Raw genomic sequence first — 23,731 nt, forward strand, 5'->3', positions numbered from 1 at the left:
GGCACAACGTTTAGATCTGTCGACCGGAGGATGCAATATAAATTGCCGGCTAAAATAGCTCGCGCATCTCTTCGGGTCCGACGAAGTACGACCGTTGAAGGTGATATCCACCTTGTCGTTGTGCTTCGTCGGGTTCGACAGGGACCTTACGGTGGACCAGAGCTTGCTCACACCAGAGGTGAAGTTACAGGACTTCAGATGCTCTACCCATTTGGTCCGCTTATGTTGGGTGACCAGTTGCCGGATCTCCAAATTGAGATCCTTTATACGAGGATCCCCGGGATCGGCCTGGCGTAGGCGGTCACGCTCGTTTGCCATAACGGCTGCTTCGGCTGGGAAATTGGGACGTAATTCCCGTAATCCCATTCAATAATCGTTCAATTTGGTTATGAAAGGCGACAAAACTAAAATTGCAGTGCGACCATATGAAAAATATTGACGTTCTCGCTTTGAAGATGCCACGATAAGTTACCATTTTAAGGACTTCTACAGGGTTTGATTGAAAAGTAATGAGCCTTATTTTTTTTAAGCAGTTTTATTAAACCTTTTGGCTTATACAACTAATATTATTCAAAATAGGACCCTTGAGCGTCAATAAACCGCTGGTAGCGGTCCTTCCACTGCAGGAAACATTTTTTAAACTCATCCGCCGGAGTCGCGTTCAATTCGGCTGTCACAATTTTTTGGATCGCTTCGATGGAGTCGAAACGCCTCCCCTTCAGCTTTCTTTTCAGGCGCGGGAACAAGAAGGAGTCCGGAACGGACAGGTCTGGGCTGTAGGGAGGGTGGGGAATCACCGGAACCCCCATCTTGTCCAATGCAGAAAAAAGATTTCCAGCGGAATCTTTAAATTCAAAAATTTAAGAAAAAAATTTAAATAAGTTTTTAACTAAATATATTGTAATAACATCGTTATTTTAGTTTTTTTTTGTAATTAATTTAATTTTTAATAAATGTCGACACAGTATGACTGCATGGCCTTCCAGTAAGGCAACAGCGATTTTGAGGACTGTAGAAAATATCGAACACAACCGCCAGGAGGATAATTATTCTTCTTTAGTGATGACCAGGCTGCATTTAGAGCACTGGGAGCTAAGGTTTTGATTCTAAAGATGCGTTACAGTGTCACCGATCTCTGAAGAAGGTGACCACACAAAATAGATGACCACCTAACATAGATGTATAGAGAGAAACTGCATATTCGACTAACTAGACCAGCTAGTGAAAGATGAAGTCAATGTACGATTTGTTTAATTTCCAGGCAAACGTTACCGAAATAAGATGGGAAAGGATATATCCACGATTGTTGGATCTCTGACATTGCATTTCTTATACTCGTACCAAGGCATGCGGAAAGGCAAAGATATTGCAAAGTCTACAGGAGCTGTAAGAAATATAAAGAAAAAACCATGCTTTATATCTTGCGTAAATGTTCACCACTGTGTCAAAGCTGGTTGCGATATTCTTTCCACATGCGGGTCACCCATATTGAATGACTTGGGTGTTCAGCAAAAGGACGAATGCATCTAAAGACCTTTCTCTTCTCGTAATAATAGAGCATTTATTCTGCCCTGCGTACACTAAATTTTATGCGAACAATTTATTAACTCTTCAGGCTCTTAGGGAGAATAACAAGCAATACATTCGTGAGATTAAGTTAGAAATTGCCACGAAAGTCTTCGAAAACGAATAAACCAATAATACAATATATAGAAATATATTTATTTTTGTTATTTTTGTTTTAATTTTCGAAAAGAAACCATAACGTGAAACACCCGCTACATAGGTCAATCAAAATAAGTTAGGTGAAAAATTGAATTTTTTCAGAAAAATTGAATTAAATCGTTCAATTTTATCTATTATACCTATATATCAGGGTTTTTTTAGGAGCTTGAGAAGAGAAGTATTGTTGTAATGATTTTTTTTATTATAATCTGGAGATAATTCCATGGCATTAATTTTTTTAATATGATTTCGGCGTATTTTAATTTAATTAAATCTTTAAACTACTTTTTCTAATAAATCCGGTCGTATGACCTCAATGCTGACTTGAATTCATTGTTAAGCTCGCTGTATGGCAAATTGCACCGTCTTGTTGGAAACAAATGTCGTGGATGTTTGGCTAATTAATTTTTGGAAACAAAAATTCAGTCAGCATGGCTCGATAGGCCGGCCATTCACTGTAACGGTTACTCCTTCCTTATTTGGAAAGGAATGAGGACCAATGATGCCGCCAATGCTCTATGAACTTCGCGAGCAGCTTTATTTTTTTCAAAGTAAATTTCCACGATTTGGAAACGTTGTTCTGGCGTTGAACGATTCATGATGATTTGCCAAACGTTAGAAATATCAACACAGTTTACCATTCTCAGTTGTCAAATCATAGTTATCGATGTAGGTAGTTCTCATGCCGCTAAAAAAATACCCGATATATATATAATTGGCGCTTACACCCTTTATTGGATGTGTGGCCGAGCTCCTTCTCCTATTTGTCGTGTGCGTCTTGATCTTGTTCCACAAATACAGTTTCAAACTGAACGGCAGATGGTTTTTTATGAAGAGCTTTTTTCATCGCGGCCGCCGTAGCCGAATGGGTTGGGGCGTGACTACCATTCGGAATTAAGAGAGAACGTAGGTTCGAAACTTAGTGAAACACCAAAATTAAAAAAAAGTTTTTTCTAATAGCGGTCGCCCCTCGGCAGGCAATGGCAAACCTCCGAGTGTATTTTTGCCATGAAAAAGCTCCTCATAAGAAATATCTGCCGTTCGGAATCGACTTGAAACTGTAGGGCCCTCCATTTGTGGAACAACATCAAGACGCACGCCAGAAATAGGAGGAGAAGGTCGACAAACTCCCAAAAAAAGTGTACGCGTATTATATATAATATATATTACATATATATATTATTTTTTTTTCATCGCAGAAATACACTCGGAGTTTTCCATTCCCTGTCCGCTATTAGAGAAAACTTTTCCAATCATTTGATGTTTCATGTCCGGGGATTCGAACCTGTGCACTTCCGAATGTTAGTCACGTACCAACCCATTCGTCTATGGTGGCCGATTTTATTATATTCAATGTGTAATTTGGGTTGAATTTTTCTCGTCTTTTCATACGTAAAATATGCAACACATTTGCAAGGCATATGACAACACTTAATGTTGCCCGTTTCGAGAAAGGAAAACTCTATGGCTTTTATATTACAAGGGGCATTGAAGTAAAGCAATATTCTCAACAGAACACCCAATTTTTGGTCTGCCAGTCCTTTTTCTGTGCCTGTTTCTTGAAAAGTTTCAGCAACTTTTAAATTGTCGACTCATTCGAATGATTGTTTCCAACTAAAAAATTACGAATTTTTCGATATGTTGTTGTTAAAGATCAATAATTTTCATAATAATTTTAAAGACGTATAAACCGTTGTTCTGTCGGGTAAGTATCCATGGTTAAATTGTACAACCTGCCTACTTGACAAATGTCAAAGATGTCATAAAAAGAGGTATCGTCTAGGAATTATTCACTATTGACTTAAGACATTTTTGTCTTAAGTGCACAACAGTTTCCAGTGCAACCGCTCCTAACGCCCTGCCTAATTTCAATCGAAAACACCAAAAATTGACACGTCGAAAGGAATAAACACAATGTTATATTTGTATTTCAATAAAATTGTATTTCAACCGATTACAATAAGACTTAAAATTAGGTTGACATAGCTGCTAACAACATGAATACTTAGTTGACAACATTAAGCCAGTGGCTGTTAAAAGAAGTTTTTTTGTTTGCATATATATTTTTACTAACAAAAATTATGTTTAAAATATAAAAGTATATAGATAATGCATAGGTCAACTAAAACAAACATTTTGCTCTTGCACCTTTGAGTAGGTAATTATTATTATTGATTGATATAAATGATTATAACTGCGTATTGCATGTAAATGTAATAATAATTTTTATATGCATGTATAAATATGTACGTTCACGTATAAAATATGGGATTGACGTAATGCTGTATAATAATATTATTACTTTTCCGCTTTGTATAACTAAGACAATATATGTATGTATGTACGTGTGTGTATAGTATTACTTTTCTGTTGCAAAAAATACTTGCATGTGTTCCCATTTGTTGTTGTGTATGAACCATTTTTGTGTTTTATAATATTTTCTTTTTATTATTTTGATGCGCTTTTTGTTGAGCTTCTAACTAAAGGGATATATAATTGATTGTGTAGCTGTGGATGTAATCATGTTTAGCACATACATATGTAGTGTATTTTTTATTGTTGTTGTCGTTTTTTGCATACATACATAAATAATTGTAATTAACGCAAATAACGGAACGCATTAACATATTTGGTTTTTTTTATTTCTTGTCTACACATGCAGATAAATACAATAATGATAATTAACAAGACACAAAAGGGTTCTTGGTTGGTTGTTTGCGTTTTTTCAGTTCCCAGCCAATGGGGTCGAGAATTCATCTTTTTATTGTTTTTTTTTTTGTTTCTTTAACTTTACCATTTGGGACTTTTGCTGTTTTTTATTACATATTTTTTTTTTTTTACTTTTATTTAATTTTATTTTTTTATTGAGTCAAACACACTAAAAATTACGCGTTCACTTATACAATCTAATCGATTGTTGTGTACGTGGTTTTGGTTCAATTTAATACTTTTAAACATTTTTTGCTTGTGTTTTCATATATTTCTTATAATGCGATATTATTTTTAGTTCGACTTTTAATCCTTATTTCTTTGTTTTTCTGGTTTTGTTATCAATAACTCATTACTATATGGTTTAATATTTTTATTTTGTGGCTCTTTATACTAACGCATATTTATTTTCAATAATTTTAGATTTTCTTTTTGTTTGATTTGTATGTATATTTTTGCATTTATGCGTTTCTTGTTTTAATTCGTCTTTAAATTTAATGTTAACATGTAATTGTTTACGTGCGGGCGTGCTACGCTTCCTTCCGCTACCACTTCACTTTACTACAATACTTTCAAAGCCAAATTTTTACTGCTCTCTCTCATTAAATGGTTGTTATTATTTTATTTTTTTAATACACATACCTACATATGCCTACGTTATTTGGAAAACATTTTATATTTAAATTTAAACAGTGTTTGTTTAATTAATATTTTTGATTCTCAACCGTTAGACTTCATTTTAGTTTTAATGAATTTTCTTTAACATCCTTACAATTCGTTATGTATTGAGTTTTTGTTTTTATTTTTAATATTATTTTTTAGTTTATCTCCCATTTTTTAACATTTCATTTTATACATACATTTTTTCCAGAGTTTTTAGGAAAGCAGTACTTTTAGTCAACAAATCTAATTTAATGCTGCTTTTTACATTTTCAAAACAGTTCTACGAAATAATGATATCTAAACAAAATACTCGTAAAACGAACAAAAAGTTTTCCTAGAAGCAAACATTTTTACCCAGTTTTGTAAATTCAAATACCTCAATTTAACGCTTTTGTTGTGTCACATAATATATGTACCTATAGGTAAAGACATCCTTAGCTACTTGTTACTTTTATTTTTTTACTCTTTTATTTAGTTATTTTTTAACCTAATTTTCATTAATTTGTTTGTTATTTTCGCAAATTTGATTTTTGTTTATTTTTTATTGATTGTTGTTGTAAAACGTACGTGCGCTATGAAACCAATACTTTTACCTATTTTGTTTATAAACATTTATTTCTACAACTTTTGTTTTTACCCTCATTATTTAAACACTTATGTCATTGCGTGTGTGTGTGTATGAGAATATTTAATGCATGTAGAATGTGTGGGAAACTAATTAATATCCTGGAAATTGGTATGTTTTATGTGACCTCAGTTTTGTTTCTCACCAAAAAGATTTGCATTATTATTCGCATTCGATTCGTTCCCGCCTACACATAACACGACAAAACTGATATTTTATACTTTTAACAATTTTCGACCTCTCAAAGCAACCATTTCTCATTTGGTTTTGACCATTAACAATAACAAAATAATTTGTGTGGAACTTCTAACAACAATCACTAGAAAGTGTCAGTTTCAGACAAAAAAAAAAATTATAATAATATAATAATAATTAATAAGAAGTTAAAGCCGAGGGTCTTTAAAATATACATACATAAACAAACAGTAATTTTTAATGTTGTTTAATGAACTTTAACTAAAAAATATTTGAAAATATTTTCATAAATATCGATGTGTAAGCACACATATTATTGCGCAGAAGTTACTATAGAGACTAAAAATTACTACAGTTGACTGTTGTCACAATTCCGCCATTATTATAGTTTGACACCTCTTGGTAACCGTTACTCAACTATGCATCCATATTACTATCTTAGCATTCATAATCGCCGGGATATTGGCTAAAATATGTAGCTAACAGACTTTCAACTGTTTGTGCAAATACATATATGTTAATTAATGTACCGTACAAGTATCAGCAGGCTGTTAAACAATACTAACGTGTCCATAACAGATTTAACTTATGTACATGGAATTGTCTATTCTTTAGTAAGAACTATTTAAAGTAAAATACCGAGCAGGGCTGCATAAATGTTTCACTCAAATCTACACAATTTTATTGTTGAAGTATTGTACACCGCAAACAAAATATATCAATCATTACTAGAAGTTTTAGTTAGCATTAGAGGAGAAATGATAGAGCGAAACAATGCAACTAAAGATAATAATGTCGTTAATTTAAGTGAGAGTGTCAAATGAGAAAACCATTGTAAAGGCATCGGCTTTGAGAATACATGAAAAGTTGTTCCGTTGACCCCATCATTAATTTGTAATGTATATGCTAAATAAATAACAATTCAATACCGGTACCTACTGCCAAAGAAAAAAAAACATTTCTGGAACTATCTTTTGTTGTTGGAATATTTGGTGTTCCTTTATTTTTACTTGAGTGTGTATGTATGCATGTGTGAGGTGTGCTCGTTTATATTTATTTTTACCACAATTAAAATAAATTCATTTCAACATTTTTTGTTTATAATTTTAGTTTAATATTTAGGTTTCTTTTTAATTATGCTTTGTTTTAACGATGCCTGCGTGCATATTCTTAATTTAAATTGCAACTCCTTTTAATTATTTTTAATTTAATTTGAACATTTATTTTTTTTTTATTTAATTATTTATGTTAAGGATTTTAATTTAAATTTTGCTACCAACATTTAATTTAGTGTTTAACTTTAGTTGTATTTTTATCTAAGTCGCCTAAAACGGTTCCTTCTTTGCATAATAACATTTTTCTCTATTGAACTTAGTAAATTCTTGCCTTCTTCCGCTGTCAGCTGACATTGTTTAAATTAAAAAAGCGTTAAACTTCCAAAAGACGTAAAAGTTTCATTGCATAATATTGGCATTGAATTTATAAAACTAAAGTTCATAAATATTAATGCTTGATAACAATACTGGCAAAGCTATATAAGCAGTGCAGAACCACCTGAAACTCTTTGATATGACTTTTGAATTGCATTGGTGGCTTTACAGAAAGAGTGTTCGTCTGATTGTAAGTTATACGATCTTATCTCGGTTGCTGAAAACGCTATAAAATACTCCCAAACTTCGGGTGAATAAACTGCAGATGTTAGCTTGTCCTGCAGTTACAAGACCGATGCGAACTTGTTCACCTACAATAACTTTTAAGATCAACACCTATTCACAACTTATGCAAGCAGCACCTCTCTCGAGGGAGCTGACACTGCGAATATTTCACGGGACGTCACTTGAAGGTAAATCCCCGACACAAAAAATTTAAGCCTAAGGCTCAAGGTCAAAAAAAAATATGATTAGGTTTGACTACTATGCATGGATACTGCTATATTATTCCAATTAGTTTAGTTTGGGCCCTAAACAACAGCCTCAGAACTGTGCCACTGTGTATTAAAACTTTTTATTGAAACAATTTTTGCTTAAAAATGACGAATATCACTTGATTCTTAGTAAAAATCGGAGAATAATCAATATTTTGCACCGAACAAATTTTTAACATAAAATTACACTAGACAACAAAACCAAAAAAACAGTTTCCATTCCGTAATGCCACTATTTAAACAAAAATTTAAAATTTGTTTTTGATTTTTTTAGCAAACATCTATATCTTAAGCCACGTTTAACTGATTTTGATTACATAAATGTCAGTCGATAGGAGTAATAATTACTTTCAATTTAACGAAAAATATAACAAAGGCAACTCCAGCATTTGCAAAGAAATTAAATAAAAAGAAGCACTTCTTAAATTCATTCCCGTTATGACTATGACATTTGTTTCGATTTATAATCTTAATATCAAATTTACTACTATTTTAGTGTTTTGCTTTTTCAATTTATTTTATTTAATGTTTGCTTTCGTTTATAAATTTTATTCTCCTACGCTATTTGAATACTTGAGTCAACGTAATGCTCTCACCAATTTTTACGTGCTTATTATTTTGTTCATTTTTCTGGAAGATGCAGTTTTGATAGTCACTAATTGATTATTATTATTATTATTCAGTATTTTAGCTCAAATGACGAACAATAGCTGCCAATTACTTGGCTAACAATTGCCATTGCATTTGTAGTAAATACGTAATATTGCCATAAAAAAAATGTCATGTTCTTCAGGCATAGCACTATCATATATGTATGTATATGTAATATGCATGCACTAAAATATGTATGTATGTATGCTAGTCATTTATTTATTTATTCGCAATAAGACTCGTACGTATTGTTTTTTATTGTATGTATGTATATTTGCTAACGTATTGAGCACATTTTAGAATAATTTTTTGCAGATGTGACATTCTGTGGTTGTTCTATGGCTGTTGTTTTTTCTTTTTGTTTTTTGAGTGGATGAATTATGGATGTGATGGGACTAAAGAGATGTAGTAAATTTGTTGCATTAACCAATTATTGAATGGGCAATTGTCATATGGTCTTTCTGCGCAGTATTTTTGTGGCCAAATGCGCTGCTGCAATTTTTTTTGATCCACTTGTATGCAATGCGTATGTACATATGTACTGTATTCGTTTCCCGACGGTTTGGCGGTCATGTAAAGATGTGCGTGATGCTGCGAAAATATTCATATGCGTTATGCTGTTCAGGTGTGTGTGCGTGTGTGTGTGTGACCTTAAGAATATTAAACGTATAATACTTTTCAATCGTATCAAATATAAAAATCAACAACACTTTGGTTTTTGTCTCGGGTTTATTTTGAAAGGTCTTATCGTTTTTGGTTTTTTTAATTTTATACATTTTATTATATTGTATACATTTTTTGCTACTCATAATGAGCTGTTGGTTTTATTATTTTGCAAATTACATACATTTAATCCTTTCCATTCCCTTTCATTTTCTCGCCTGCAGTTTATTTTCTTTTTTCTTTCGCTTATAATTTGCTACTTTTGCGCTGCTTTACAAAAATTAGCCTTTTCGAGATATTTACTCGTTTCTTATCATTCTCGACACTGTTAACTTTTAAATGGGAAATATATGGAAATTATCTTACAATAAAGTGTTCAAAATGATCTTCCAAATAGCGCGTATTAGTATTCTTGCATTATAAGGGTAAACAAATACATAAATCAATGGTACTCCTGCTCAAGTGGTCTGTCTGCGCACACTCAAGCACATTTCATTGTAGAAAAGAAAAAGAGCAAACAAATTATTTTATGTGAATAACACATATGTAAATATATGCTTGTATTCATTTCGTTTTTCTGTCTCCTTAAAAATTGCTTCAGTTCCTCACTTAAATCGTTTGCGATTTTTGAATTCATTTGCGTCTGTCGAAACTTTCCTTTTCTTTAGTCAATTGTTTTGTTTATCGCAACATCGCATATTTTACTTTAGGAATTTCGCTTTAATTTGTTTTGTTAATTCTCTTTTATCCTGTTTTGTTTTGCTTTTAAAAACCTGACTTAACTACTCGTACAGCTTTATTACTATTACATATTTTCGCTATTTTTATTTTTATTAATTAATATTTTATTTATTTTTTTAAATCTGTTCCTATGTTTGTAAATTTTTATAAAATGCCGCATATTGTTTTAACAATTGGATAACGTATTTCGTACCCCTTATTCCTTTCACCAATTGTTAAACAGTTTCTAAATGATGCATTTGTTCTAGATGATTCTCATCATCGTCGAATCGTACGTCGTTGATAAATATCTCGTGTTGAACATTGTCGAGATCGAGTTCATCCTCATCGTCCAGGCCGTCATCATCGTTTATTAGTATACCTGAACTGATGCCGTCGACGCCTGCGATGCAGATATGTGGCGGTGGTGGTACACTGGTGGGTGGCAACGGCGCTGGTGGTATCATCAAGGAACCGCTATTGATGCCATGCAGGCTGCCTGATATGCTGGCGCCACCTTGTAAATGTCGACGACTTGAACTTAAGCCTGTGATCGTACGGAAAATATGAAAGATATAATAATTCGATTTGGAAGTCACTTAGTATGAGTAGGAAAAAACACAATAATTAAAAGCACACAAACAACATAAATAAGTCAAAAACAAAGGGTTCTATATGTAATGCCTTATGTAAACAAATCGTAAACAATCGGGAACAGTTTGCCAAACTACGTTTTAAAAACTTGCCGAAGCCCAAACACAGGAATATATTTTTCCTTGTTCACTCCTCTCGGGAGCATAGGGCTTCGGCAAGACTTAGTCTTGCGTTGGTTTCGTTAATCTATTTTGCTTTCTGATTAGCCTGCCGCTACCAAACACAGGAATATACTAGTTATGTATTTTTTCACCTGGCATCTGAAAGTATTCTTTGCTAATATCTAATATGAATCTGATAGCCCCTTTAATTGTTTTTTTTTTTTTTTCTTTTTATATAAAGGGGTTTCCAATAAGAGGTGTTATGATCAATGATTTCGTTGCTTGTGTGGCACGTCGCGCCGTCTTGTTGAAAATAATCGGCCATAAAAAATCGTTAATCATCTCTCGATAGCGCAATCCATTCACCATAAATGTTGCTTCAGCTTCATTTTCGAAAAAGTAAGGTCCAATGGCTCCACCGCACCAAACAGTCAGACGTTGAGCATAGAGAGGCTTTTCAACAATAACTCTAGGATTTTCTGAGCCCCAGATCCGACAATTTTGCTTGTTGACGAAGCCACTGAGATGGAAATGGGCCTCATCACTCAAGATGATATTTCGACGGAATTCTGGATCATTTTCATGCATTTCAACGACCCAATGAGCAAAGACACGACGTTGTTAATGATCGGCCGGCTTGAGTTCTTGTGTTAACTGGACTTTATAAGCCTTAAGATTCAAATCTTTATGTAAAATACGTTGTAATGACGTTTGTGGAGTGCCTAATTCCAAAGAACGATGAGGATCGGACAAACCTGGATTTTCTTCAACTCTTTCGGCTACAGCAGCAATATTTTCGGCTGTTCTTGAGCGACGTGCACGGGTTTTATTCTTCACATCATTAAATTGTCCCAACAGCTCGAAGTTTTGCACCAATTTCGGTATTGCGGTCCGACAAGGTGCTTCACGATAACCCAAAAATGTTCGAGTTTTACGAACCGTCTCTGCCAAATTTTCAACAATTTTATAGTGAATTTTAATAGCTTCAATGCGTTTGTTTAAGCGTGTATCGTTCCATTTTTATTAATGGGGTAGTTTATACTTGTGAAATATCAAAAAATGACAGCTTCAAAAGTGACATCTACCGAAATAGTGGGCTATTCAAAATAACACCTGTTATTGGAAAACTCTTTACCATCGAAAGCTATCGATAGATTATCAATGGTGTGCCAAAAACCACGGTACACCTTTGGATCCACTTTCGTCTGCGTCGGCATTTGATTTTTATTTCTTTCAACAGACCGCAGAAAATTGAACGAGTTCTAGACTTCCACACCACAGAAAGATTTAGTGGGTCTACGAACTAGACTATGTTGTTTGAATAGATAAAAATACTAAAGCCGTGAAAATATTTGATGCCGCGCTTTTGGGAGATGGCAGAGGTAGGTGATGGCTCTTTTGCACTGGAATAACCAGATGGATAAGAGCTTGACTTCTTTTAGCTTTTCGAATTGGCTTTTCTAATGTAGTATAAAATAAACGACTGCTGCAAAAATATTCGTTAATATTTAGGGCGACTGTCGAACTGCGAAATATGTTTATTTATAGGCTTTACCTGTTAATGCGTACACATTTTCATTCAACAAAATGTGGATAGTATGACTTATGAAGTGTGCTGATTTGGTTTAAAATTTCTTAAAAACTGAAAGTATAAAAAAATTAAAACTCAAATGATAAAAGAGAGTCTAATAATAAATAAGATAGAACAAACAAAAAATATAACCAACATATAAAGCAACCATCAAATATACATACACTTGCGTTCATTTAATTAAGTGTCCTTATATTTTTATAATATTCGCAAAAATTTTGAATTCGCTAACTCTTTTATAAAAAGAAAATTTAATATATAACAAAATCATTTTAAAAAAATTTGAATGTACAAATTTCATAAAAATTTAACAAGTTTTAAAACAAGCTCAACTTTTTAATCGGAATCTTTGGAAAATTTCTTGGTTTGCAGTTTTATAGCCCATTAAATTGTAGTACAAAAAAGTGTAAGCCTAAGTTCGCTCAAAAACTGTGTTGATATTTGACATTTTTTGTTTTTTTTTTTGCGTATAATGTTGAGTCTGTTTTCTTCCAAAGACTTTCAAATATGAGCATTATGTGAATTTTGTATTGTATTAAGTTCAGAAATTTGATTTATAGGGATTTTGTTGTATTTTTTGTTGTTGCGGTGGTAATTTATTTTTATAAGAAATCAAGAAAAGAAATTTAGCATGAAAAATCTTCCGCATATTGTAAAAAATAAAGTAACCTAATTATGTGAACACAAGTGTATGCCCACAATTTTCTTACTTACCAGTTGCGCTGGTTTGGGAATCGTAGTGGGCATTGCGGTGCAAACCTAGTTGGCGCACATTTGCTCTACGTTTTCTTCTGGAGTGACAGAGTGTGCATAGGAGACAGATTAGGAACGAGACGACGATTAGTGTTATTATAATTAGAACGCCGTGATCCTCCTCGGGCGCTTGTGTGGTACCTTCGTTCACGAAAGTTTTCATAATCACAACAATAACATCGACGCAGGCCCAAAATTTTCAGGAATTCGTTGCACATAATTTTTTTTTCAAAAAAGACAAAGTAAGCAATTTGCGGTTTATTAGTAAATTTGTAAACGTAAATATGCCACAAATAATCACTTTTGCATTAATATAAATGTAAGTAATTACATATGACTTATTAAATACTTCATATTTATTTAGTTATCATTTTTAAATATTTAAATAAAAATACATACATACATAAGTTTGCGTGTATTTATATTTATTTAGCTTTTAATATTCCATGGTTTAAATATGTGAAACATGTTTAGTTAGTTTATTTTGTGAAACCGTTTAACAAGGTGTTGTGGCTTTCTACTTCCTGTGCTAAAAATTTGTTTGAATTTGTCAAAATGAATGGCTGCGTATGATTCCCAAGTGGGGTAGATACTTTTCAAGAGGATGCTGGGGAAATTGAAGGATATGTTTTTAAGCTACAGTTAGTGAATGATACAGTAAACAAATTAGTAATTGAGAGAACTCATTGTGAGTGAGTGAGGTGCATTATATGAACGGATGTGTGCTGTGCAATTATTTGTGGCTTCAACATACATACTTCTTCTTTAATTTAAAACTGAAAACATGGTGGTGCTCGCTTTACTTTTGGGTGAAAACTTTTTATTTTAATATGCAAGCAAAAGGCATGCGATTTTCAAAATACAATAGAAACAAATTATAAGATGACGAATATACATATTAGTGTGAATAAAAAATAAATAAAAAAATCTAAGTAAATATTTGAAACGATTTAGTACAAATGGTGGTTAATAAAGCTGATAATTAAAATTAATTACTCAAATTTGTTTTCTTTTAGCTCTTAACTAATTAAGGTAACGTTTTGTTCTTTTCTTAGTGATCAATGAGTGTGATTTGAGTAGAATTATCGAAGGCAGGGGCACGACAACTAAGAGAGAATATGTTGGTACCACCAACTCTCCATTAGATGAAGCTATATTTTTATACCGCAGGTCAACTGTTCAATTATTTATATTGATTCTCGAAAATATAAGGCCTATGGAAAATGAATACGTCCAATCATCTAAATACTTAAACATCTTTTACATTGGTATCTACAGTATCGACCTGTAATAACTGAGCCTATCACGGATGGTTCATCAACTGCCGAAATATCTCGAAAAGTGCACATATTTATGCGCTTTGTGCGCCGGAATCATAAGCTACACTTTAACAAATATAAAGGGAATCGAATTGCTAACGCCAGTGGTAACTGATTTTAGATTTTCTCAATGATTTTTTGTTTAAAAACCATATAAATCTAATTTGGAAATTTTATACAAAAATTAGAATTTCTAGAAAAATTTATGGTAGCCTATTCAATTTTAGTAATATACAATAAAGTATGAGTGAATTGACCCTGCACAAAAGATGCATCGTATGGAGTTTCATGAGACATCTTCAGGACCTGGACTTCGTCGATGATCTCTGGAGGACAACATTGCCAAGAGCAATACTATGAGAGTCAATCACAATAATGCAAGACCCATAATGGTTGACGGGTATCTGATGGAATTCGTCGAAAGCTTCTGGTACCTCGGCTGCACTATCACGACAGACGGCGGAGCAAATGAAGCAGACTAAATAAAGCAAGGGTGGCGTTCGGGCGAATGCATACAGTATGGACGAGTTCGCAAATCTCCAGGCGCACTAAACTGCGAATATTCTGCTCGTGTGTACTGTACTGTTGCATGGAAGTGAAAGATTAGTGGTCTTCTCACAGATGCTACAATCTTTCGTCAACAAATGCCTCCGCATCGTCGGTAGAATATTCTGGCTGAACACTATTAGCAACGACGCGCTGTGGAGATCAACGAATGAGGAGACGATTCTACGGCGAATCAAACGCAGAAAGTGGCAATGGATAGGTCACACGCTTAGAAAACCAGCAGATAGCATCACGAGAATGGCCTTGCACTGGAACCCGCAAGAGAGCAGAGGTCGCGGTCGACCAAAGATCACTTGGCGAAGGTCGATGTTGCGCGAGATGCCGATATCACATGGGACGGCGCAAAAACAACAGCCCAGAACCGTGTACGATGGAAGAGTCTTGTCGAGGCCTTATGCTTCCGAGCGGAGTGAACAAGGATATACAAAAAAAGTATGAGTGTGAAGTTGCTGAAAAATCTTGTTGCATATTTTCATCATCATTTCATTGATACCGTAATATGTGGCTTACATTACAAGATCACTATTCTTGGAGATTGGGAAGAGCACAAGAGCACTCGCGTTGTGCGCGACTACAGGCTCGAGCTCTTGATCTCTTGATAACTTTAATATAGTGAAAAGGATCCAGGAGGTGTGGTCAACATCCGACCGCGGTTCGTTTAAGACAGAAGCCGGCAAAGACCCTGATTGTGTTTGTAATGTACGAAAAAATCAAGCTCAATTCACTTCGTTCCCATTTGAACAACGATTGGACGAGTGAGTGAATATGTGTGAAATAAGTGAACAGAACCCCCGGATCCTCACAGAATTTTGCTTTGGATGACCATACCTAGTAATCTATTATGCCTGACGGCTGATTGAACGAGCGTAAGAATACATGTGAAATGAGCAGGCAGAATTCTATTGCCGAGTCCTCGCTGACGTGGCTCTCTCCCTGATGATGACTTTCTGCTCAGAATTCTGCTTCGGATGACCAAACCTTGTAATCTATCATCATTGGAATTTAACACGTTCACCATTTAGTAGAGTGCATAAGTTCTTTTTACTTGACTTAAGTATGTTCTGTTCATCAGCCGGGTCGGTTACTTTGAAACTTTCGTCGAATTTTGAAATGGTTTTTGTATCGGTAACCATCTCAAGCTCTTCGGGTTCATATAGTTAAATATATTTTCTTCTTATGAAATATACGTCCCTCTTTCCTCTACAACAGATTTATTTAAAGCTAGGAATTTCACTTGGCCCCGAGAGCGCCCTGCCTGTAGCACTTCTGCTCCTACTAGTCGCCTACATGTGTTCAATGGTCTGCCACATCTACGACTTCCTTGCGGATTCCGGTCTAAAGCTGCTATGACCAAACCAATTCCCGATATTGGTCTCAAAAACTCTTGCTCTTAGGAGCACATCAAGTGGAAGTTATTTTTTAAGGACTAGCTCAGGTAGCTCAGGTGCATACTCTGAATCGCATTGGTTGATTATGGCCGACAGCATAAAAGGTTGTAAGCGGCATACGCAAACAAATTGTTAGCTATTCTTTGGTAAATGGCAATCAACCACTTTCCCCACTTGAGTGGACTTCTGCATACGAAACCAACAACCGATTGACAAGATTAACCACTGAATTGTACGTGAATTAGATAAAAGGGTTTTCATCACTTCGGTTTTCTTGTTAGCTGGTGTTTTTTTCCTTTCAAATTAACGTTGCTAGGACTGAGAATCCAAAACAATCTAGAATTTTTACGGCGAATTTGATTTTAATAGAGAGCCAGGTGTACCATGGCATCCCAGCAAATAAAATTTAAAAAAATTGTAAACGAAGTTGCGCAAAATCATACATAGTAATCATAATCTTAACAATTTTACTTTAAAAATAAAAATTGCTTATTAAAATTATACTCGACTTCATGGATTACATACAGATGGAGTGTAGGCGGTTATTTTAGATACACTATTTGACTAAATTCTTGATTGTTTACGACAAAAAATCGATGGAAATGTAAAACTGGTTACTAATACATAAACAAAGAGGTCTTGCAATTGAATTCAGCATTACCTACTTTCTAAAGGCGCCTTATATGGTAAGCAGGTATGTATGTATTTATGTTGTTTGGCAGATTCCAACTTACTACGTGTACAAACTACTGCAGCCGGAGTGATTCAATTCTTAACGAATCCTCAATGCTTGCCTTATATAGTACGTAAGGAAATGGCGTGTGAGGAATATACAGTGACATTTAGTAGAATTTGTACTAACGACTTAATGTTAATATGTTTATGTATTTATGTATATATGTGTTTATGTAAAATTTATAATATCCATTGAATATACAGAAATTGTTACGTAAGCATGTTATAAAAATATGTAGCAAAAACAGTTGTTTAAAGATTTGTTGTAAAGTTGTTAGTATTTGAAAGGACTCACGTGTTTCTGAATCAATGATGTCTTATTTGTATGCGAAAAATGTTTTAGTATTGGCTTTTATCAAGTCAATAAACTACACTAAATTCAAAGCGATATTAGTTTTCACTTTGTTAGTGAAGTGTGACTTTGTAAGGATCTTTATCGTGTCTTCGCTTGAGTTGATTTAGCAATTCAAGAATTTAAAAAATTTTCTTTTCTTATTTCAATGTTCTTTTGCAATACAACAATTAATGTAAACCTAGTCTTTCATTTTCGATGTGGTGCTAAAAAATATTTAAAACTGTAAATATCGCACCACACCAATTGCTAAACCAATAAGTTGAATTAATGATGGCATCAGAGGTGTATTTCCGTCGCCTGGGCGTATTAGTATGAGGAAGGCGTTAAAGAGAGGAAGAAAAGTTAATAAAAAGAAGAGGAAGAAGAAGCAAGTAGCACACAACAAACAATTGCAAATTTATATTTATTTTGTTAAGTTTAAAAATGAAATAGAAAGGTGAGAAGAAGAGGGAATCGTACAAATACATGAGCAAGAAGAACAACGAGATGGAAAAAATAGAAAGAAGTGGTGGAATAGGAAAAACGCTTAAGTATTTAGCGAATTAATGGCTGAATGATGACATAAGTATGAGGCTTATTGCTCTTTTAAATTTTAGCATCCGCTTTGTATCGGGCATTTTTTAGGAGCTTGGGAACTCAAAATGATAGTACCAAATAAAAATATTGGTGAAATGAATTTTCCGGCATTTATTTTTTGAATATGATATTCGGCATGTGACACTATTAGTTACTGAGACCATTCGCTCAGTACAATTTTTGACTACCTTTTCCAATAAATCTGGCCGCATCGCATCTATGATGGTGTGACTATTGCAATAAACCGATTGTTAAGCGCGCTGTATGGGAAGTTGCACCGTCTTATTGGAACCAAATGTCGTCGATGTTTCGTTAATTAATTTTTGGAAACAAAAATCAATCAGCATGCTCGATAGTGCTCGCCATTTACTGCAACGGCAACTCTTTACTCATTTCGAAAGAAATAAGAGCCGATGATGCCGCCAGCGCTCTATGAACTTCGCGAACAGATTTATTTTTTTCAAAGTAAATTTCCACGATTTGGAAACGTTGTTCTGAAGTTAAACGATTAACGATGACTGGCCAAACCTTACTGAACAGAAATGCCAACACAGTTTACTAATATTAGTTGCCAAAGCATAGTTATCGACATTGATAGTTCTCATGCAGCTAAAAAACACCCGATAGATTTCTATGTATGTATGTATATGGGAAAGTATACTTATGTAAAGGGTGCTTTTTTTAGAAGTTAGGTTTTCAAGTTGGCACTACTTTTTTCGTAGATGGTCTTTTTGACAGCTGTCACTTGATTTATGCTCAGTTTGGTTTGCCATTTCATAATGAATGGACTTACACCTGAACAACGTTTGCAAATCGTGCAAATTTGGGCCCAAAACGAGATGGCCACCGATCCCGATTTTCACAAGAAAATTTTGTTCAGCGATGAAGCTCACTTTTGGTTGAATGGGTATGTCAATAAGCAAAATTGTCGCATTTGGAGTGAACATAATCCACAAGCCATTGCTGAGACGCCGTTACATCCTCAAAAAGTCACTGTTTGGTGTGCTCTATGGGCAGAGGGAATCATTGGTCCATATTTCTTTAAAAATGAAGCCGGCCATAATGTTACAGTCAATGGAGAGCGCTATAGAGCCATGATTAATGACTTTTTCGTGCCTGAATTGGACGATGTTGATGTGGACGACCTTTGGCTCCAACAAGACGGCGCTACATGCCATACAGCCAACGCAACAATTGATTTATTGAAGGAAACTTTTGGTGAGCGCATTATCTCGCGCCGTGGACCTGTGGCGTGGCCTCCAAGATCGTGCAATATAACACCGCTGGACTATTTCTTGTGGGGCTATGTGAAGTCGCTTGTCTGCGCAGATAAGCCCGAGACGATTGACGTCTTGGAAGAGAATATTCGGCGCGTTATTGCTGACATACGGCCCCAATTGCTGCAAAAAGTGGTCGAAAATTGGGCCTCTCGGCTGGAATTTATTCGAGCCAGCCGCGGCGGCCACTTGCCCGAAATCATTTTTAAAACACAATGGCAAACCCTTATCTTTATAATAAAGCTAAATTCTTGGCCATAACATTAAATTATATACGTTTTATTTCATCTTGAAAACCTAACCTCTAAAAAAAACACCCTATATGTAAATGAATTTGATTTTTCGAAATATACGTATGCAAAAATATGTGTATGAAAAGTAAGTTCAAACTTATTATATTCAGACATGCACCTTAATTGAGGCAATTACGCTTTTAATTGAGTTATCGTATTTTGTGTTCACACATATACTGAATTAAGCAAACTCAATTTGATAGCTGAAAATGCCTTAGTTTCAAAATGGAGAGAAGTTTAAGCGTAAGAGCAAATTTAGAGAGACTATCTAATTATTCCGCGTTGGCTACTGAACTTTTCCACCCGATCAGACTGCAATCTCATTACTCTCATTCCACGTTGACCTGTTTCTTTTTAATTTTCGAGATATTCATTGCACAAACTCATTCAAATTAAATAGAAATAGTGAAAACAATGTTCACTTAGTTTTCGTTATCTAAGTTCCAATGGCCAGATGGTACTCCTATCTTTGGGGTAGCGCAAATGTTAGGCTTTCGAAGCTTCTTTGATACATGATTTATAAAGATTCGACAAATTTTCATGAAAATTACAAGTTTTTTATTAGAATGTAAATACAAACTTTAGTACGCAATTTTATAGCCCATTAAATTCTAGTATAATCCTCGTTTGTTTTTGATCATTTTTTTCCTGATGGTTTCATGGTAAAATGGTTTCACAGGTTTCAAATAGATACATTCAATATCTTGTTAACTAGACTGCTCCAGCATACAAACAGATTAGGAATAGAGCGCGTAAGGGTCAAAATAAAGATTTCCATCATTCAAAATAATTTATTTTTGTTAGTAAAAAAGTGATAATAGGATATATACATTCATGGCAATAAAATAAGCAAGCGAAATTTTTTACCAGTTTTGCCTATTCATTATTTGTTTTTATGAAAGTTTGAAAATTCTGCAAAGTATTGTGTACTTTTTACAATAACTTTTGGTATGCAGTTTTAAAACATATGTGCAAGTTTTCGTTGGCTACAAAATACCATTGATTTTTGATATTTTTTGCAGACGGTGCTGGCCATTTTCTTCATAAAAAAATGTCAGATGTACTTTTTGGGCTCAATTAAGACCTTAATTGCTTGATTTTTCTAATTGTGCAATAAGTGTGCATGTCTGAACATGTTATAATGCTTTAATGCTTTTCGAGGTTTACTTTATGAATTTATAAGCAGTCTTGCGCAAAATTTTAAAAGTACTGCAATTCATATTATATAACGCTCGTCAAGTATGAAATAACTCATAAAATTATTATCACATTCTAAATGCAATGTTACTTCATAAAAATAGAGGCTGTAAAGCTTAAAAGTGTTATTTTTTATTTATAAAAAAGCACAGGAGGTTGCGAATATGCTTGTTGAAAATATTTTTATAAGAAATTCTTGTATACTCGCGGTTGATATGACGGCTTGAAGTCAACTTACATTTCGTACAATACGCAAAATTAGACCGTTCTGGTCTAGATTTTGATTCGTCGTACTTTTTCATGGTCTGTTGCTCGCAAGCATTTTTTATTTCAATTTCTTTGTCAATCTGCCAATTATTACTTCAACAACATCAAAATCGACCCAAATATCCTTACCTGCCAAAGAGAGCCTATGCCTATTGATTTCTCTATCTCTCCTATCCATACTCTCTTCTTTACTGAACTTTTAAAAATACTATCGGAGCAATGCAAATTCTATATAAAATTGAAAGGTACCAAAAGATTTTTCTAGGAACGCAGGGTGATTTTAAACTTTTGCGCAAGACTGTATACGAGTATGTGTGAATTGCTTATAAAGCCTAATGTATGCTTATGAATAATTCCTTGTGTAATTTTTTACTTCACCCTTTTTTATGCGGCACCTCTACTTATACATATAATATTACTATGATAAAATACCTTCACTGCATGTGTGATAAAACTGGGTTTGTTTAAAAACAATATTTTATGTTTTTCTAAAAATTTATACGAGTTTTTATATTTATATTTACTAGCAAGGTTAAAAGAAACACTTTACATTCTTAAAAAATATATACAAAGTGTGGCTCTGAATTATAGTAAATGAGTTAACGCAGTCTAGGCGATCGTCAGCTGTTTAGCGTGACGCTCTTTTGATTGCAGTACCTCTAGTTTCTGTAAAAAATTTATTATAACCTTCATTGAAATTATAATCGTTTTTTATTTTACCAAAATTGTACCTAAAAATTTCATGCTTAAGCAACAACAAGATCACACTCATAAAATTCACATGGAAATTAACTAAATTTATTGGAAATGACCGTAACATCTAGCGAATAGAGTTGTTTTTTTTTATTATGATTCTGAAACGAAGCGTCAATTATGCACAGGCAGAGAGAGCCTAATTTTGCCGAGAGCCAAAACAGTGCGAATGAACAAATCAAAATTCAGAGCAATGACAATTATCATTTTTTTTATATTCGGCGTGTACTTTTACTGGGTTCTTGAAGGTTAAACTATTGAAAACTTTACAACCTTAAGTTCTTGCTCAGTCCCGCGAAAGAATATGGAAAAACCCAATTGAATTATGGAAGCATAAGTGATGGGTTCTTCATCTATTTTCTGTCAAGATACTTCTTGCCATTTCTTGCAATAAAAGGAAAAAGATTTCAAAGCGCTGAAGCTGTAAAAGAGAAGGCAGTATGAGTACCAAAGCTGGAATAGCTGACAGTAGGCATTTGGCGCCTGCATGTATTTATGTATATGCATGCCACAAAATTGAAAGAAATTAAGATATGCATATCTGGTACATTTTATTGACGTTTCCAAAAGTTAGTGTGAAAATTTTAACCATTACATGTTTTCTTTTTTGAGAGAACTTGTGTTTAAGTATCTTTAATTTACACACCATATTTCGAAATTATTATCTACGTTTGTGATTTTAGTATTTATTTAAATTAATAACTTTTCCTGTTACAATTTAAAAAATAGCTATTTTCTATTATTTACTCTCTATTTAAAATTATTTTAAAGAAATTCGCTTACAAAAGTCAGTCATTCAGAAAACATGTTGTTGCATTTTACTATTCCTCTGGTGTAAATGAATTTTTAATACACTGCACTCAACTTTTATGAACAATAACGCAAAATAACTGTTGTATGTAACAGCTTAACATAATCTACTACACATTCACGTATGCATGAACATTTATGTACGTGGGCAATGCCCAGTATGCTCAGTACGTCCAGTTGGCAATAGCATAACATGGAACCCCTTCAGTTTTTCATTCGGCAGACTGCAGGTCTTCTGCTCTCCCTTCTTCTGTTATATGAGCTGACCACTGACAGACTCACTTGGCAGGCCCTTATACCTTGCTTTCGCTGAGAAGGGAAGACTGAATGCTTCCTTGAAATATACTAGACGTTCTTCTTGAATAGTTGCATTATAATAGCTTTTCTCTTAATTTAAGTAAGGGCTTTTAAAAAAAGGTTTTCAGTTGTATAGATCAACTGATGATGTTATATGGGAAATACATAACAAATTTTCAAGAAAAGTTGTTGGGTAAATTACCTCATGAAATGTAGAGCGTTTTAATTCAATATCAAAGTTTATTTTAATATCATATTACCTAAATTGTATAATAATAATAACAATATTTGGTGCTTATATCCTTTGCTGAATATTTGGCCGAGCTACTCCTTCTACATATTTGTGGTGTCGATATTGACGTTATTCCCCAAATAGAGGGGACTACAGTTTTGTGCCATCTTCGGATGGCAGTTGGTTTTTTATGAGCAGCTTTTTCAATGCAAAAATACACTCGAAGGCTAGCCATCGCCCGCTGAGGTAAATTGCATAGTCAAATACAAACAAAAAATTCAAACAATAAGAAAACAAATGTAAGCTGTGGCAGTTTTGGCAGGTTGCACGGGGTTGCATTTAAGCAAAGAGCTTCCAATTAAGGAGGATTCTCAGAAGCCTCGGTTAGAATGGCAATAAAGGGCAATACGTTTACGGGCCGTCTATGGAAGGGTGTGTCGCAAGGAGAAGTGCTTTTGCAAATGCCAAGTTGACGTTAATGAATTTTTTTTTATTTATTTGTTTATTTGTCTTTGAATGTCTCTGAATGTCATTCTTACTGACTATGTTAAGCTTATGTACAATAGTTCAGTAATTACTAAGAAAAAAGCGATTTAAAATGATTGACTAAGATGCCATACGGCCATGTAAAATCAGCACCAGAAGAATTGAAAAACAAATTTAAATCTGCACATGCACTGTACTGTCGATG

The 23,731-nt window shown here is 34.0% G+C and overlaps 1 protein-coding gene across 7 annotated transcripts in view; it reads right to left on the minus strand.

Moving 5' to 3' along the window:
* Positions 1-4,483: 4,483 nt before the first annotated feature.
* LOC128854956 (tolloid-like protein 1) overlaps positions 4,484-23,731 on the minus strand; it is a 64,279-nt gene continuing 45,031 nt past the window's right edge. For 2 of the 7 annotated variants that reach the window (XM_054089479.1, XM_054089484.1), the window contains exons 13-14: positions 12,936-13,115; positions 4,484-10,422 (exon numbers count right to left, since the gene is read on the minus strand). In XM_054089479.1, the coding sequence (XP_053945454.1) occupies positions 10,112-10,422; positions 12,936-13,115 (491 nt within the window). In that variant the 3' untranslated portion in view covers positions 4,484-10,111. Of the gene's footprint in view, positions 10,423-12,185; positions 12,273-12,935; positions 13,116-17,278; positions 17,636-23,731 lie in introns of those variants that run through there. The other 5 variants (XR_008453658.1, XR_008453660.1, XR_008453659.1 and 2 more) reach the window with 5 other exon arrangements.

The sequence above is a fragment of the Anastrepha ludens genome, chromosome 2 (assembly GCF_028408465.1).
Source record: "Anastrepha ludens isolate Willacy chromosome 2, idAnaLude1.1, whole genome shotgun sequence".
Lineage (NCBI taxonomy): Eukaryota > Metazoa > Arthropoda > Insecta > Diptera > Tephritidae > Anastrepha > Anastrepha ludens.